General features: G+C 44.9%; 2 protein-coding genes across 7 annotated transcripts in view; both read left to right on the plus strand.

Annotated features, from left to right (window-relative positions):
- The first annotated feature begins 5,604 nt into the window (after positions 1-5,604).
- Positions 5,605-13,467, plus strand: Axud1 (AXIN1 up-regulated 1). Of its 2 annotated transcripts, XM_026812828.1 has the most exons (6): positions 5,605-7,099; positions 7,221-9,476; positions 9,634-9,884; positions 10,096-10,512; positions 10,587-11,001; positions 11,147-11,429. In XM_026812828.1, exons 1-6 carry the CDS (start codon positions 7,069-7,071, stop codon positions 11,332-11,334), a joined length of 3,558 nt encoding a protein of 1,185 aa, XP_026668629.1. In that variant the 5' UTR covers positions 5,605-7,068; the 3' UTR covers positions 11,335-11,429. The 2 variants fall into 2 exon arrangements, with proteins under 2 accessions (XP_026668629.1, XP_017878624.1); XM_018023135.2 differs by having other exon boundaries at positions 5,606-7,099; positions 10,587-13,467.
- Positions 13,468-13,593: 126 nt separating this feature from the next.
- Rgl (Ral guanine nucleotide dissociation stimulator-like) overlaps positions 13,594-17,733 on the plus strand; it is a 24,186-nt gene continuing 20,046 nt past the window's right edge. For 2 of the 5 annotated variants that reach the window (XM_026812830.1, XM_026812829.1), the window contains exon 1: positions 13,594-14,677. In XM_026812830.1, coding sequence (XP_026668631.1) covers positions 14,661-14,677 — 17 coding nt within the window. In that variant the 5' untranslated portion in view covers positions 13,594-14,660. The remainder of the gene's footprint in view (positions 14,678-17,733) is intronic. The other 3 variants (XM_026812831.1, XM_018023115.2, XM_018023119.2) reach the window with 3 other exon arrangements.

Raw genomic sequence — 17,733 nt, forward strand, 5'->3', positions numbered from 1 at the left:
CACGCCCGCGAATCCATCAATGCCACGGGGCCATGTTTTATCCGGCGTCATTGCGCGACAGAATTGGCGCGCCCGCGCGTGCCCCACATCGCGAAACGCGGAACGAACGGCACCCGCATGGAACCGGTAAAAGTTCACGACCGCCGTGTGAAACAGTGTCAACGCATTAATCACGGTCATTAAAAAAAAAATTTCATTCACCATCCTGAATTCCCGTTCCGCTTGCAACCGCTGGAACGCTCTGCTCCGGCGCGCAGCTGCGCTGCTTTATTATGGTGTACCTCGTACGTGTGTGTACGTACAGCGGCACGAACGTGGAGAGTAAGAGAGAAAAGGGTAACGGCAAGAGGGAGAGGGTGAGTGAGTCCATGGTATGTATGCGCACGTGGAGTGCTATAGTGCTACACTGCGGTGGGATCGATTCGGCCAGAGATGGAGCTCCCCACCCCCATTTGCAAGACCCAATATACACCCCCGCATTTCACCCCTGCGTCTCTCTCGCAACCCCGCGAAATATCCATAGATTCGTTCGTCTCTCTGCTTCGGCCTCCGTTATACGCCGCCTCTCCTTTGCCCTTTTCTACCCTTATTCTTTAGCACCCTCCATTGGTTGCATTGCTGTTCTTCGTAGATCTCTTTCTTCCTTCCTCGGTCCGCTTGATTCTTTCTCTATTTTCTCCGGGCAAAGACGAATGCGTTCTCTGCTAAGCTCTTTCCCGATCAATTTAATTATTGAAAAACATTAAATTAGACGCTTGAACTGCTAGCGAGAGGGGTTGTGTAACTCGTGGTTACTCCGAAATTCCGGGTAGACCGTTTTGCGAACAATTGGCGCGTATAATTGCCATCCATCGGGATTGGCTTCCGGGCGGGGCGAAGTGTCGATAAGGCTGGAATAGAGAAATTAGGAAATCGAATTTAGTTGCGTTCCGTTTGGCTCAATGGTGACTGATCATCAGGATTCGATGAGTACAATTAATTTCCGCCCATCGATACCTGACATAACACCGTGACGGATCGTAAATTCCCTTTTAACCCTTCGCAGGTCGTACTAATATCCATTGTAGTGGACGGTTATATCTGTCAGATAAGCACGTGCACGTACATCAATTAGTGGGCTCTGCTCACAATGAGATTCATGGTCATAAATAATGACAAGACAGAGTTTTGATAATGAAAATATTCAATTAATTTACTTCAATCTAATAGACGATATTTCTACACTGATGGAACGATAAAAGTTTCTTAATTCGCGATCTTTAATTATTTTATTAATGGACCGGTGAAACAGTGTTTACAACGAGCAACGCGGTCTCATCAGTTGTATGGAATCGAGTAGGGAGGGCAGAGTGGGTGGTACATTCCACAGCTTCTGGAGGGCCACTGACAATAAGCGCGGGAGGCTGCATTATACATATTCCGCTCCCTCGCTCTTATTATGCGAAACTGAACTCACACTATCGCGAGCTCACATAGGACTCGGGACGTAGGTTGGTGTATCGGACACCAACACGCCCACACACCGTGTTATTCTCCATTGGAGACCGATGTTAACCCTCTCCACATACACATTGAAACGAATACCTGCGTACAATACGTATACATTTCCGTGTACACGTTTCTAGTGTACCATACGTAAATTTAGTGTACTCTCTCTGAAATATACAAGTCTGTGCTGTATATAAACCTCGATTCGCGATTCCGTTTCAAAAGAAACTTCAATACAGGTGTATTCAAATCAATACGTGAAGAGCGATCAAAAATCGTTTTGATTCGAGTCCGTTGCTCGATGACTGATTAATATTGATTTTGACTAAGTAATGTGGCTGGAGTGTTTGAACCATTGTTTTGCTATCTGGTTCACAGCCTTCTCTATGGACCCTTGACGTCGCTATTGCTGCGTCAAACATATGTATAATGGTCCATAGTAGTCAGGCTCGGACTCAGGGTATAGTTGCACTATGCTATGCTTATAGTGATGCGCCATAGTGGCGCGCGCAGAATAGATATGAGAAACCAGCGACGGTGGCAGGGAAGCTAGGTAGCAACGAAGATGGAGCAGAAGGTGAAAAGAAAAGCGGGCATGTTGAAGAGAGCATGAGAATACGCCGGTTAGAAAGAGGAGAGAAGAAGACGGAAATTCTAAGAGAGAGAGAGAGAGAAACGGAATAGTGCAATCAAAGTGAGAGAGAGAGAGAGGCGTGGACGTGGGATAGCGAGGGGGTTGGATCGGGACAGCGGAGAGATCGAGCGAGATGCGGATATAGGAATTGGTGCGGGTGCGCTGTGAAATAGAGGAGGATGAATGTTAAAGTAGACCAGGGTCGGAGCAGAGAGGGATAGGGGCAGAAATACGTCTGATGAGAATGGGGTACTGAGCGAGGGAGGTAGGGGGAGGTATGGGGTTGAAAGAGCGTACGCGCGAGGTAACGATAGAAAGGGGGTGTGTTCGTGTAGGTCGTGTTCAAAGTTGCGCGAGCGTGTAGATGAAAGAGTGTCGAGGGTGGCGGTAAGGCGGATGGTGGCGGGGAACAGAAAATGAGAGGGAGAGAGAGGGAAAGCTTCGGACCTTTCCCAGGAAGCAGAAAGCACGACGGAGCAATATCGCAGCGTCTGCCTTGGTTGTAAAACTGCTTTGATCTCGTGTCTCGCTCGCATCCAGAATGCTTTAGTATACCTCGTCTTGGTCTCTGGCCGTTCCTGCTCGGTTCTTTCGTGGCGCTGAGTCTAGAAACCCGACGGGAACTTGTAATCAAATCGTGTTTTCGATTTTTCTCTGTTGGATAAAAATTCATATCTACCGTTCACGGTTTAAAACGATTAAAGAAATCGATTAATAGAAGAAGTTTAGCATAGAATTGTAACTCGTTACGAGTTCCACGTACAACATCTCGTCGTCGCGCGCGCGTTCGACGTTTATATTCATGACGTGCGCACTGTGACCGTCAATATTTGCGACACTGACTAAACGTCGTAATAGACGTACGTAAAAAAATGTCACGATCTAGCTAATGACGACCTTGATGTTCGGAATATAATCGAAACGCTGATAACTGACCGCGACCACGGCCATGCTGAAAAAAGGAAATCGAATACGTGGACCAATTTAGCTGCCGCTGCTCAATTATGCGCTTATGTAACGAATAGTTTGTCGCGATACGTCGGAACGAACACGTTTACCAATGTGAAATTTCAATGAAGCCTAATTGGAAGCACTGCGAATCGTATTTCGCGCTTCGCGTTTCACCTTTTGCGAGTAACGACCGTTCGCGATCGGGTGTAATTAGAGGATGGTCGAGTGACCTTTTCCACTAACTGGTATAAGGGTTGGCGCTGTATAGTTACGGATGCCGTTTTAATATTCTCTCCGTTTCCATCTTCTTTTCGCGTCTTGCTTTTCGATGCAATTTTTTCAAGGAACTCGTAAAATTATACCGCGAACATTTACTAAGCGAATAGTCGGAACAGGATCAGGAGAAACACGATAGAGTTTAACGTGAGTCGAATATGAACTCTTGCTCGGTTTCGCGTTCGCTTTTGATATGTTGTCGCTGTACGAATGTACCAGAGCCTTCGTGCCCAGAAAAAAGGGATGGAGCAAGTAAAGGGTGAAGAGAACGGGGCGGAAAGAAGGCATAGAGGGAAACCGAAGCATACAGAAATACAGAGAGTTGCGTAGCTGCACGGTGGGACGCCTTCTACTTTCGCAGCGTAGCGACAATTACGGCGGTCGTGCAGCCCCGCGCAAGCGCTGCGCTCTCTCGTTCGTTGAACCATCCGATCCGTAAGAGGGAGAGAGAGAGAGAGAGTGAGCGAGATCGAAGGAGGGGGAGAGATACGCGCGACGAAGAGGAGCGAAATATGAATGCGAGAAACAAAGAAAGGAAAAAGGCAGGTCAGGAGAGGAGAGGAGAGACCGCGAAAGAGAGAGTTGGAAGCTCGCAGAGTAGGAGTAGACAATACCGCGCCAATTTCATGAGCAATGCCATCCATAGACTGTCCATTTTTAAAATGCATTAAGCTAACCCAGGAATCGGAGCAAATATTGCGTCGCGCGGATGAATTTTCAAACATCCGTGCTTGATCAATTGAATCTCGTTCACCCCTTCGTCAGGTCGGCCTCGAATGCTTACAGATTTTGTTTTCGAGTTTGTCCCGAAAAATGCACGGAAGCCGCGGATCTAGCCGCAGAAATCGAACGAAAGGATAAGAACATTACGTTCGGTTGATGTTGATAGTCGGTGGTCGGTGGTGTATGTACGTATGTATGTACATACGCTGGCTTATGTAACGACAGAACCTGTTTGGTAGACATACATACGAGTACGTCCTCACTGTCAGTGGTTTTCATCGGTAGTAAGTTTTTGTAAATTGAAAACCACCCCTTAACTTTCCGACGTTCGAATGTTTCGGGACGCGAAACAGCAAATACAGTTTGTTGAATACGTGTATTTCGCAAATTGATCAATCGTTGGAATTTATGAGGGACGATCATCTATGCAGAAAAACCTCCGTTTACAAGTACCCTACGTGAGAACAGGCGGCTCAAGGAAGTCATAAAGGTTTTGAATCATTCGTATTGAATAGTCGTATAGCGGTGCGAATGGACTAGAATCGTATCAAGTTTTCCTCGGATGACATTCGATAATCGTCGACTGTCCGCGAGTAAGTGCTACGAGGTTAATTTAAATAACTGGACGATCCAAGACAGTCTAGCTATTGAAACAACGCGACCGCCGTATGTCGCGTCGCGCCGTTTCTTTTCCGACCGTCTCAATGATTTCGTAACCGATATGTATCTGCCTCGGATTCTCCGAAAAATACGGATAACCACTATTCGAAAGTTGCCTACTTTATATCTACAGAGTTTTACATTTGCACCTTATTGTACTGCGCGTAACATCGCTTTGATTACGCGAATTACTCAGGCGCAAATATACAAATTATGTGTGCATGTATTTGCGACCAATACAGCGAGTTATTAATACCGATTGGTAATTCCGCGCGCGTGGGCGTAACCTGCGTAAGTGGAATGAATGCGGAGAAAATAGAATTACGTACTCTAGAGAGGCCAATAAAGGAATTTCACCGACGCGCTGCGATGCAATGAACAAGCTTGAAAAATCTCGTCAACTTCTGTTTATCGTGACCTGTCCTCGTGTGAATGTGTTTTTTATCCGCTCCACTTATCAGAACATTGATACGCCTAGATCTACGATACGAGCATGGTCCGCAGCGAACAGAGTTTCGGAAAAAGGCCGAAAATAGAGGCGAAGATTGATCGCGCGACGAGCAACGCGGAGTTGAATTCCGTTCGATCGGGCCGATGAGAACCACGGCGCGGCGCGGCAGCGTTTCGTACACTATATTACACATTCACGAAACACGTACATATACTCCTACGTACGTATAAAGTGTACGTACGCGTGTACCCATCGCTATACCGCCGTATGGACTATATGTATAGATAGGCTATACTGGCTATAGGCTATAGAGAGACAGAGAGAACGGCCGGGGCGAGCCGAAGACGACCGAGAAGCGGCGTCGAACGGAATCGCCATCGACGCGACGCGGCGTCGCGGCGTCGGGAACCAGCTCTGTTTCATTCTGCTCCGAGCTGTCGAACGCGGCGGACGCGTCTCCGCTTTGCTTCTCGCTTCTCTACGAGTACCATTCTTCATACTTGGAAGCATATTTACCCTCGCTTTCTCATCGTCGTCGTCGTCCAACGACAGAGGATTCCGGTCTCTTCTGGAGATATTCAGTCCGTTCGTGAACGTCCAACCTAGTTATCGCTTCAGTTCGGCTCGAATCGAACCCACTCTCCTCGTTTGGTTCGCGCGCTTGCTTTGGATCTATCATATCGTTGAGAGAGAACCGCATCTCTGTTACGCTCTTCTAGCATCCGCTCATCGACTCGTGTGTTCTCTCCGAAATCTTGACGAGATGTCTCTCGGTTGTTAAGCCTGTTTACACTTGCTTCTAATCTTCGTTCACGAGTTGAACGATTTTTCTAATAACCATTTTTTAAAACGAATCATCATTCTCAAGAGTCTGCCTCTGTCGAATCATTGTTGGATCCTGTTTATCCGGACGTTTTCGGAGGATTCTTGAAGGATCGTGCATTATCTGAAATCGTTTTTCCGACGCGCGACGACAACAAAAGGGACTTGAATTTATTTCGCGTGGTCCTGAGAACGAGCGGCTAATCCGAACGATCGTCGTTGAATGCTGTGTGACTCGAAGCCCGTACGATCGTCCTCGATGGAGGATGCCGATCGGTCGGCTTTCAGGAACAAATGTATCCGCGAACGGAATGAAGGCAGTTGGAGTTGCGAAACGACTTAGAAACTTCGTTGAGATAAGAGATAGTCGATTTAGAAGTCGAGTCTCCTGTTCGGAGGTCCGTGCTTTGCGGAAGGACAGAGTGTCGCGGAGGAAGGTGGTAGAAGATCGTGCGGTTCGAAGGTAAAGAGACAGAAAGAAGAACGTAAAATAAAACGATAGGGGGAAAAGTACATAGAAGGAAATATATTTCGGACAGCGAGAGACCCTCTTTCTTTGCATTTGGTTTTATGGTCGTCGCGTTCTCTGGGGTATGTACGGGGTACAAGGTGCGCATGGTAACCGAAGGCAGACAGAAACCTCCCTTCCCACTTCCCTCCGCTCCACCCCTCCCTTCCTGCCGGCTTTGAATCAATAATCTCCGGCCAGGATTATATGCAGAGGCCCTTTTATATTTGTCGACGCGATGAGGAAGATATCGGCGAATTAAAGGCACCAGATCGTTTGCCGACCGCGTCGCGGATTCCTAAACATTTCCATCCCCGTGGACGAAAAACCATGTTGAACGTTTCGGATGCGTTTGATTTATTCCCTTCTCGTCGTTGCGTCTTCCTCCGTCCATCGGTGCGCGGTGTCGTCGCGCGGATTATTGATCCCTTCATCTTTTTCTTCGTCCCTTTGCTTCTGCTTATGATATTTTGAGGGAAAGGGGGCAACGAAGCGTGGAAGAATAAGATTGACGCACATTAGAAAGGAAAATCGCTTCGACGGAATGTCATAACGATGGACCTCGTGCTCACATTTATTTTGCTCTGTAAGAGAAGAGATAACATATGTTTCTCGGATCGCGAGCGCCGTATGAATAATTACAGCCAATTCGTTGGTTTCTTATGATCTACCGCATAATCAGTTTCTGTGTTTCTTGTTTATCGCAGATCGAACACTCCAGATGGAATCGCCTTCGGCCCGGGACGGTTGCGTTGAGGCCAAGGAAGATTCCACCTCGCCAAAATCACCGGAAACAGCGGTGATCGCACCGTCGACGGCACCGTTGGCGGCACCGTTGGGGACACCGTCGACATCGAAATCATCAATGATCAAATCTTCAGAGCTTGATGGGGATACCTCGGCCGCTTCGGAAGAAGAAGTACACGATGATAACCAGTTCGTCAACAGTCAAACGTTCGTCAGTGTAGAATTGTGCGAAGTTTCGGTCTCTTCCCCCGAGGCCTCGGTCGACCCATTAGCCGTCGAGGATCAGGTGGACTTTCCGGATATGGGGCTCAAACTGGGGAAAGTCCAGGACCAGAACCAAGAGGAGAAGTCGAATTCGACCGCGAATGTGCAAACGACGACCGAATTAATAGAAACAAAATCGAACGAGGACGAAGCGGAGGATTCATCAAACGTGACATCGGTACAGTGTGAAGTTGAAAGACAGACAGAAGATGATAACAAAGTGATCGTGGGTGATGAGTTCGTCACCTCTTCGCCGATATGCTGCAGGAAGAGACCGGCCAGTGATTTCTTGCCGATCGGCGCCGAGATCAAGAGAATAGGCGTCGAAATACCGGAGGACGAGACGAATCATGTTAGGAGCGACGTGAGGAGGATTTCACCGGTGCTGGTGAGTCTTCGAGAGCGTACCCTGGGCGAGATTTCTCTGTCCTCGGATTCGTGTCTCTTCGATACCGCGAAAGACGAGGTGAACAGCCGATGCGTCTCGACGAACGATAGGCGGTTCGACGATTCATTAGGGAGCAATTGTAGATTGACGATGGATGTGAATCTCGATGATCAAACGAATCACGAACGGGCCGATTGTCCCGAGTTGGAATACAAAACAGTAAACTGTTCTACTGCTCTGGCAAAGACGCCGGAGAGTGAAGTCAATGCACAGCACGTCGACGCCGGTGTCGAGAAGGAGCTAACGTTGGTCGCGACCAAACTCGATTACTCCGATTCGTTTATTGACGACGATTCCTGTTGCTCTTTGCCGTGCGAAAGTCCCGAGAGGAATCTCAGCAAGTGTTTAGAGCCGAAACAGTGTGAGAAACCGGTAGAACCGAGTAACGATGACGCTTCTGCATCTGTTCTCAACGAATCCGATGAACGGCCGAGTGAGTTGGACAAAAGTTCTCTTCCTCGGTTGACGATCAAATTGGAACGGATCGATGCGTCGTATTGTTCGGGGTGTGAAGACAAAAATCACTCGACCGCCGATCTCAAAATTAAACAGCAATGGAAGAAAAACGCCGAAGCTGATCCTGGTTCTGAAGACGTAAAGACTGACCTAAACAATTCATCGGAGGAAACGTGTCTTATCCAGAGGTGCACTAATAAAAAGAAAGATCAAATAAAGACTGCTTCCGAGGACCATATGGAGGAAACGTCTGTGTTATCCAAAAAGGAAACGAACCACTTGCAGTCACCTTCTTTACCTAATAAAAATATGAAGGAATGCAAAGTTTTATTACATAGGATAACATTGCCGAACATTTCCACACCGATACCTACATCAATATCAACGCCAACATCAATATCAACATTAACACCAGTATCGACATCAATATCGATGCCGACAACGCCTACGGTGCAAAAATTGCTGGAGAAAGAGGAAATAGCGCCGAGAGCAATCGAGAAATTAGCGGAAGATGAGGAAGTAGTTTTTCCTTCGCCTTTACGTACCACGGAGAATTTACCGCCATTGAACAACATCGATTCCTCGTCAACCATCGAGATGACGACACCCAGTTCGCCAGAGGTTCTGGAACCTAGAGCGGTTAATACCGAAACCATCGATACTGAAACCGAAACCGAGACCGAAACTGGTTCTGATAGCTCCGAAATTTCGTCCATGACGAATGTTGACGTGCGACTTGTTGGATGCGAAGATGACGCCGTTCCAGACCAGATATGTCAAGAAACCGAGTCCATATGCTGCGTCGATATGAATCCTGAAATTATATCCAGGTTGGAGTCGGAGCGACCTGAACCGTTTACAGAAGACTCGGCGGAAAGCTTGGCGCTTGCTACAGGTGCTAGGGACGAAGTTAGGTCAGATGGAAGCGATTCAGGTCTGGGAAGCGAGATACCTGGTGATACTGGACCTGCACCGGTTCCAGAAAGTGATTCCGAGACTTCTTTCTTGGATAGGATACCCGATGATATACTTTCCGATAAAGAAAAAGGTATTTGCATTTAATTTATTTTAACTATTTTTTTTATCTTTCGAGATATTTGTCCTCGCGATTCTGGTATCTATTATACAGTATATTAGGCTATAATCTATAATTTGAAAACGCGAGTATAACTAGCGAGACTTGAAAGCATGACGATCCCTTTCAGCGGTAAATCAAATAGACACTTTTGTGCCGAACGTGGGTGTACCCGGTACGCCGCAAGCGCCATTGACGAACTTCCCGAGTCCTTCGAAGAGCAACCTGAAACGGAGATTGACAGATTGCATGGAAGACGCGCCCAGTCCGAAGAGAAGCAACACAGATGACTCAATGAAAAAGAAGCGCAATATTCATTTCGATGCTGTTACCGTCTACTACTTTCCTAGAGCACAGGGTTTCACATGTGTACCTTCTCAGGTATGTGTATATTCGCAATATTTTTCGTAAAATTATATGCGAAAATAAATTTTCGAAATTATCAAGTCTATTATTGATAAGAGAATGTTCACAGAGTTCTGTGTAACAAAGTCAATTCCAATATTTAGACTTGCGTTGATGCAGGCATAGTAATTACGGGATATGTAATATACTACGTATACTGACGTATTGTCTGGGTTCTCATTGTCAGGGCGGTAGTACACTAGGCATGAGCGCAACGCATACTCATGCCGAACGGTTCTCGTTATCGGAACACGCTGCCGAACAGAGGCGAATTCATCGTGCTAGACTAGCTCAATTGCGCTCCGAGCGTGCTGCTAATTGCGTAGCGGAAGCGGCCTCGAGCTCCGAGGATCCAAGTGACGATACTGATGAAGAGCAGAGCGATAACGAGGAACTGGACATCGATAGTTATTACTTCCTGCAGCCAGTGCCTACGTGGCAGAGAAGGGCCTTGCTCAGAGCTGCCGGTGTTCGTAGAATAGACGCGATCGAGAAAGACGATTGCCGTGACATCAGAGCTAGCAGAGAACACTGCGGTTGCGGGTGTAAAGGATACTGCGACCCGGAGAGTTGCCCTTGCAGCCGAGCCAATGTAAAGTGTCAGGTTAGTACACATCCAGTCGGATTAACACATCTTGAAATTAGCTAAATATTTATTCGCTGTGTATATGTTAATAGGTTGATCGAGCGGGTTTTCCTTGTGGGTGTACTCGGGACGGCTGCGCCAATACTTCAGGGAGGATCGAGTTCAATCCAGTACGGGTGCGAACGCATTTCATTCATACTCTGATGCGGTTGGAGTTGGAGAAAAAACAGCGACACGAAGAAGAAGGCCAGGATCATGACGCTTCCGACAATCAAAATGGTAGAAGTCCGTTGAGAGAGATCAATTTGGGTTCCGTGATGGAGAATAGGGCGGGTACGGAGTCGTGTTTAAACGGCGGTGGTTTCACGACGTTACACTACGAGAATCATGACCACGCCAGGGACGGCGCTACGAATTGTCAATCGGAAGTCGCCGGTACGCGAGAGGATAGTCTGGATCTTTATGCGATCAGGGACGATTGTTATCCTAGCGAAGACACAGTCGACGGTACGCAGGGGCCTCAAAGGAAACTTCATCCAGAATTTAGTCAAGCTTTTCAAACGTTCACGGGCCAAACAGGCGCCGGAGTAAACTTTCAGCAGCCTACTTATCAGGATTATCAGCCTTACGCTAACCTTCCTTCCACATCTAGGGTGCAATTTCAGCCGCAATTCCAAACGGTGCCAGGAAATTCAGGGTTCTCACACTACGCGCCTTACGGACAAGACATCGGATCGATACAGGGGAATTGCCAAGTCCACGCCGGACAACACGCGTCCAGTTACGAGGCTGCTAGCTTCGCACAGGACGAAGCAACTGGATCACAATACACGAATTTGAATTCGGTGCAACCGATGAACACTGTGGTCCAACAGATGGGTAAACTGGAACCGTTCTCGGAACTTTTATCCGGCAGATATTCCTATTACGGCGAAATGGAGCCACAATCGCATGGTACTTATCACTCGACTGGAACCAAGGTCGACATGGACAAGAGTCAAGGTAACATAACGGAACAACAATCGGAGAGTACGGAAGAGTGCGACGAAAACTTCGGGGAGATTATTAAGAAATCCATGGTTGAGACTGTATCCGCTTAAGTGGAAACTAGTAGATACGAACAGTTATCTATGTGCGAGTCCGTCAAAACAAGGGTTTTTATACCCGTAGTGATTTATAATGAAAGGTCGAGCGAGATTCGACTCGTCGAGGAAAAATCAGAAAAAACAAAAAAAGGATAAGAATGGGGATGTATGTATTCTGACTAGAAGGTGTTGGAACTTTTACCGGTTATCCTTCTATGTGCTAGATAAATTCGAGTAAATTGTTCATTTGTTTTTCGAACGGAGCATTGATTCATGTTGAGAATCACTTTTGGTTAACTACGACAAGTCCCGTGGATGTCGTTAGAAAAATTACGCGGCTGCGTGTGCGTCCGCCCGGGATGGAAACTTGAGACATTGTCCTTGTTCCTTTATAATAAAATATCGTCGATTGTATAATCGATCGGGTGGATAAGACGATGTTCTCAATGTAAAACGCGAAAAAAATCCGGGGCCGCCACGTCGGTGAAGGATTTTCGGGGGAAGGTCTTCGTCAAAAAATCTCTATCAACAGTCTCTTTAAAACGGTAAATCTTTCCGTGATGAGGGATACAGATGTAATTCAACGAGGTTGTGACCAAGAAACAACATATGGGATCAGCTTAGATTGCAATTTAATAGGTATGATAACTTAAATATTTTAATCGTAGGTCACGCGTTTTTTTTTTTTTAAAGATTGAAAGGAATTTTTCGAATTCGTGCGACAACGTGGATGACATAAAACTTTGTATTTATCGCAACAGCGAAAAAATGTTCGCTTTGCCGATCAAAGGGAGAAACTGGCACACGAATGTACACACGGGCACGAAACACGTTTATATGCAATTACAAAACGTGAATGATTGTGATACTTGTGCACAAATAAAAGTGCAGTTTGTCAGAATCGTAGATTTAAGGAAATAAAGTATGGGACTTTTTCTATGCCAGCTAGTAAGAGATCGAGTTTGTATGATTTTTCAATCAAAGAATGATGGTAAATGATGATAGGGAATAGAATCTTTTCTCGCGTGTTGTAAGAACACGAAACGCATGCATCGCGATTAAACACAATTCCAATGTTAGGGAAATCATGGTTGGTTGGCATATCAAGCGCACGCTGTCTATAGAAAAGGTAATGTTAAACGGCCGTGTAATTTTTTTATCTCTTATTACAGGTCACCTTGAAATTGCGGACTTTTTTTTAAATACCACACGCGCACATTGTATAAACGGATAGCAAAACGCAGACTCTTGGATTGAAAGACCGAGACCTTGTATCTAATTGTAAATTGATCGACGGCTCGCTTTCTTTCTAATTGTACATACGTTAGCAATTTCAAGGTAAGCGTTTAACGAGAACGAAATAAAAACTGAACCCGCGCGGAGATTTTTCATTTACATAAAAGAAACTGTAAGTTTAAATCAAGTCTGACGACGAACAATATTTCGTTCAGACCTTTTGCACATCCATTGTTATTCACCTAGTAGATTTTCAGACACAGACCTCTTTAGCATCCCGGGACGTTGATCGCCAATATTTACGATTAATCGAAGTAATAAGCATTAAGGAAACAATGATAATGACGATAGTATTAAATTTATACATAATTATTGGACGTGTCAGCTCCCAAGCACTTTCGATGCTGATCTTCTATTTTCGAGTTTTACACTGTGTTCATCGTCACTGATTGGTGCCTAAAATCGTTACGTTTGTCAGTGTACAATGATAACGAAAAATCGCATGTTTGAAAATAGAAGAGGCAAGGTGCAACGTTGGTATTTGATACATACGTTGCGAGGGATGTGACACTTTCGTTTGACATAATTATATAAACTACACGTATGTAAGTAACTTTTAGAGTATTTGAGTAAAAAAAGCATACATAGTTGATAGCGTTTTATTAAATGTTGTGAAAAAGTCTCTCGTCTGTCGTGTAATGTGTTGTCTTATTCGTGCGGGTATTTCTTTATTTTCAATTTCATCAGTTCGTCCCTTTATATTTACGATACCATCCATAACTTACCTGATCCTGTATTGATTTAAGCCTTACATTATTAGCGTCTATTTTGTCTAGCTAACAAATATAATTCGAAGAACTCGCCGCCATCGTTCGAATTTTCTCGCTCGCGTGCGCAGATCGTAAGTACACTAACATGGAGTCCATAGCGGGAACCCTCTGCGTTTCTCGCTCCCGTTCATTCGTGATATTTCGCAAATTGCGAAGTGTACTTTATGATCGCAACGTGTACGAAAGACCGATGCTCGAGCCAGATGAAGCGATAATACAGGCAACGGTTTAGTATTAGTTAATATACCTCGATAGTAAGACCGTAAACATCTAAATCGTTTCTAACTGCTGTTCGTACGTCGCTCGTAGTGGGGGTACGGATACGATGGTAGGGAAAGCATTGGCGAGTTGTGTCGAGTCAAGCCGAGTTAAGTGCCGCTGCTCCTGGAAGTTGGCGCCTGTCCGTGATCGTGTACGGAGGTTAGTTTACACTTTGGTGCGGGCGAAGTTTTTTTTATTATTCAATCGCAGCCCGCTTTCCGTTCGGTGAAAGAAGAAGAAAGACGAACCGTACCTAGTCTATCCCGTATGGTATGTGAGTGTGGAACATGCGTGATTCAAAAGTTTCCCCGTCGGTCTCGTGAGAACGGAAAATACGTTAATACGACGGCGTGCTAGTGTCGTTGACGTTTTGTGTGTCAGTGTCCTCTCTCTCTCTCACCGTTTTCCCTCTCTTTTCAGCGTTTCACCTTTCTCGGTCCGATCCTTTTCCAATCATCGCGTCGTCTCTTCCTATTCCTGCACTTACGTGTAGTAAGGTATAATACTCATTCCGACGTTCTGATCATTGTAACTCTGAGCCGTTCCGTTCGCTGCAATGCCAGATGACAGGTGCGAAGCGCTGCCACTGGTGTTCGCTAACGAGTCCTTCGTGTGTCCTGTGGATTTAGGATACGCCACAGAATGACGAGCACGAGGTTGTTCTACCGGAAGGGCGGCGAAGAGGACCGAGGACGACGACCACGACGACGATCTCGAATTCCCTCGCGCTAGCGTTGGGCTATGAGCGCTGACAATGGGGACGACTCCTTGGTAATTATCATACCTTTCTCTTTTTCATTTCCCTCTCTCTCTTTATCTGTTTTCTTTCTCTCTTGTATATCTCTCCGTTATGTATCCATACACATATTACTCTCCTTATTAGTTTCAATCCTCGCTATCATTGTCCTATATAAATAACTATAATATTTCAATTCCGTATACTTCGAAGTGTGTAAAGTTTAAAAACAGGTAAGTGGATATAATAACAAAACTGTACAGAGGTTTACAGAGCATGGTTCTACCATGCAGACGTAATCCTAGATTTGAAAGCTCTTTCGTTCTCTCTTGTATCTACTGTAATACAGTTTTTCTTCTCGTCTCCGCTCATTGTGCGGCTGTCACGAAAGAAACATTCAAAGAGAACACAGTTATTTGCCGAGTATTTTGCTTTCGCGATTACGGTAGAACGATTCGATTGCGTGCCGAAAATATTACGGAGCAAAGGAGAGAATGCGGCTTATCGTAATTGTTTACGTAATAAAAGGAGCAGGAAGTATGGAATGTTTTCAATGGAGTCATGATTGTACGAAACGCGAACGTCGTCGATGTGAATCAATTTCGATTCACCTTGTATATAATGCTTTTCGACCTTTTGACAATTGCTAACAGCGCTGACTAATCGACCCGCGTTAAGCATTCTAGACACGAACCTTGTTTAAATTCGATGCTGTCGGTCAGCCACTAAATTCACCGTCTAATTGTCGTGAAGAATATTTCTCATCACCTGATTCTAGAATACATACCTGAGTGTAGTATTCTCACGTCACGAGGTGCGACTTTTAAATCGATCCAACAGGGGAGGTGTCACACGATTACAAATCGGCACTTCTCTAATTGCTAATTGCTAATTGCTAGTAATTTAAAGCACACACCCTCACGTGTGCACAGAGCACGTGGGCACGGTGAACACAGACTCATCTGTACCGAGTAAAAGTAATTTCCTGCGGATAGTGATATTTCTTGCTCGGTAGTTCGAGTTGTGAAACTCGCGTTACGTTTCGCAAGGTAACTACGGGGCAAAATGGAACGAGACTGGAATACAATTTTTATTTCAGATCTAGCATAATTTCTACTTTATGCGTAAAGCTAGTAAAATACATTTCAGTCCAATTGTTTTTCTTCCTTATTGTAATTTTATTCAAGAACGTTATCGAGTGTCAAGTGTGCCTCGGTTTTCGTTCACCGTTTCTATTCTCACGCGAAGGTGCCTGTAAGTAATACAACAGACAACTCGTAGTCGAATGGAACACGCTCAATAACTTTAGAGTCAATGAAACTCGCGCACGCTTCGTGTACGCGAGGGTATGCTTACTATCGGTTCTACGTTTATATGTATTACAAATTAATCGTTGATTCTTTTCACACGTTTCGCATTTTCGTTATTTCATATCTTACAGGTATAATATATTCTATAAAATATTCTATATAACTGAATATGCTATCCGTCTTTGATATTACGTCTTTTGATAATTTATAAGAAAATAAGTATTTAGATATATGTAGGATTGTCTCATAAATATTTCTATTGATCGTCCCAAAATGCTACTTAATTTTCTACGCGAACGTTCTGTCCCGGCGTTTATGAGAAAGGCAGGCAGGGCGGGATACCGGTGCGCTTATGAGAATGCAAAGTAATACGTGTCAAGTCTAACGAGGCGCGTCGCGGAATGCAGGAGGCGAGAAAGAAGTGCATCGTGAACGCGAACGCGAATGCAGGAACGTAGTGTAGAGTATGAAGAATGGGAAACTCTTCCGTATATGTCGATTTCACTTGTCGTAATGCTTGTGACTTTTGGAATACCCAGTACGTACGTAGTACTTTGGTTTCCGTCTTGGTTTACTCTTTCATCGAAAAGGAAAGGGTCCACGTCCATAGCTCGGATAAACTGTGACGACTTCGTGACGATATGTACGTAAATCCATGTAGGTATTCGCGATAAACAATTACGTAAATACGTGAAACAGAAAAGTTCGTTGTTGGTCCGAGTCACTCCTTCAGTAAATATGTATCTTCTGATGCTAGCGGGAGAACAAGCAAGGACTTTGTACAAGAAATTCGCGCGATAATCGAATCGGGCCGTAGTCGTTACATTCATTGGTTAACACAAGCCGATACGTGTCAATGCCACGGGTACTGTTATGTACTTATGGTTACTTGACCCAAGGTGAAGAGAAAATCTAGCTTCCGCACCTACGAAATTAGCCAGGAACATTAATAAGCTGTCCTGTAGGGAGTTTAGTAGAATCCTGTGAATCTTGTGGTGTAATTAATCACAGGATTCACGCGTGCGAGAATCCGTATCGATTCGGTTCAGTACGTGCGTCAGGTTTTTTTTTTCTACGAAATATTCCACACAACGGATGGACTGCGATATCGATTTCAAGTCGGGGGAGGGCAAAATGCCGGTTGTGCGGTTTGCCTACCCGTAGCACAGTTTGTGGTCCACGTTACTTTCACCACCGAGGAGAGATTATTAACGAGTGGCAACCTTATGGGATTTTGTGTCGCATGAAAAAGTCGGCAATTTTTGACGCCTTTTAGAATGTATTGTCACCGAAGTAAGAAATGGAAAATAAAACACTCGTCGGTGCTGAACAGTTGCCAGATATTTATGCAATTTCCTTCTAACTCCATTCGTTAAGGAATAATTGGCGATGAACGAATTAATTAAGGATGTACTGGCTATACAGTGAATCCCAAAGGTTTATATACCTTAGATAAACGCGTTTCCTATAATTAAACAGAAATCAGACGTCGGAAGAATAATGCTAATAATAAATAGTTACGTGCTAAAAAGTATGGAAGGAAATATCCAATTAAGTATTAACGTTGACGAAAATTTCGAAAAACGCTTCAAATAAAAGTTCTTTTTCTTCTAACTTCGATATTTAACGAGTTAACTATGATTAATCGGCATTTTATGGGTACTGATAAAATCCGACCATTCCACCGACGAATCAGCGAACTTTTGACAAAAAATTTTGTTTTTCCTCAATAACTCCTAAACTGTTAGACTTACGAGAAAATTGCATACAACCTTTTTTAT

Source organism: Ceratina calcarata, unplaced genomic scaffold (genome assembly GCF_001652005.2).
Source record: "Ceratina calcarata isolate Rehan_Ccalc_2016 unplaced genomic scaffold, ASM165200v1 scaffold297.2, whole genome shotgun sequence".
NCBI lineage: Eukaryota > Metazoa > Arthropoda > Insecta > Hymenoptera > Apidae > Ceratina > Ceratina calcarata.

Excerpts from the sequence above, each read along its gene's own strand:
- Axud1 (XM_018023135.2), top strand. The coding sequence starts at position 7,069 with ATGGACCTCGTGCTCACATTTATTTTGCTCT. Across the intron at positions 9,477-9,633 it reads ACTTTCCGATAAAGAAAAAG|CGGTAAATCAAATAGACACT; the intron begins GTATTTGCATTT and ends GATCCCTTTCAG. Across the intron at positions 10,513-10,586 it reads GAGCCAATGTAAAGTGTCAG|GTTGATCGAGCGGGTTTTCC; the intron begins GTTAGTACACAT and ends ATATGTTAATAG.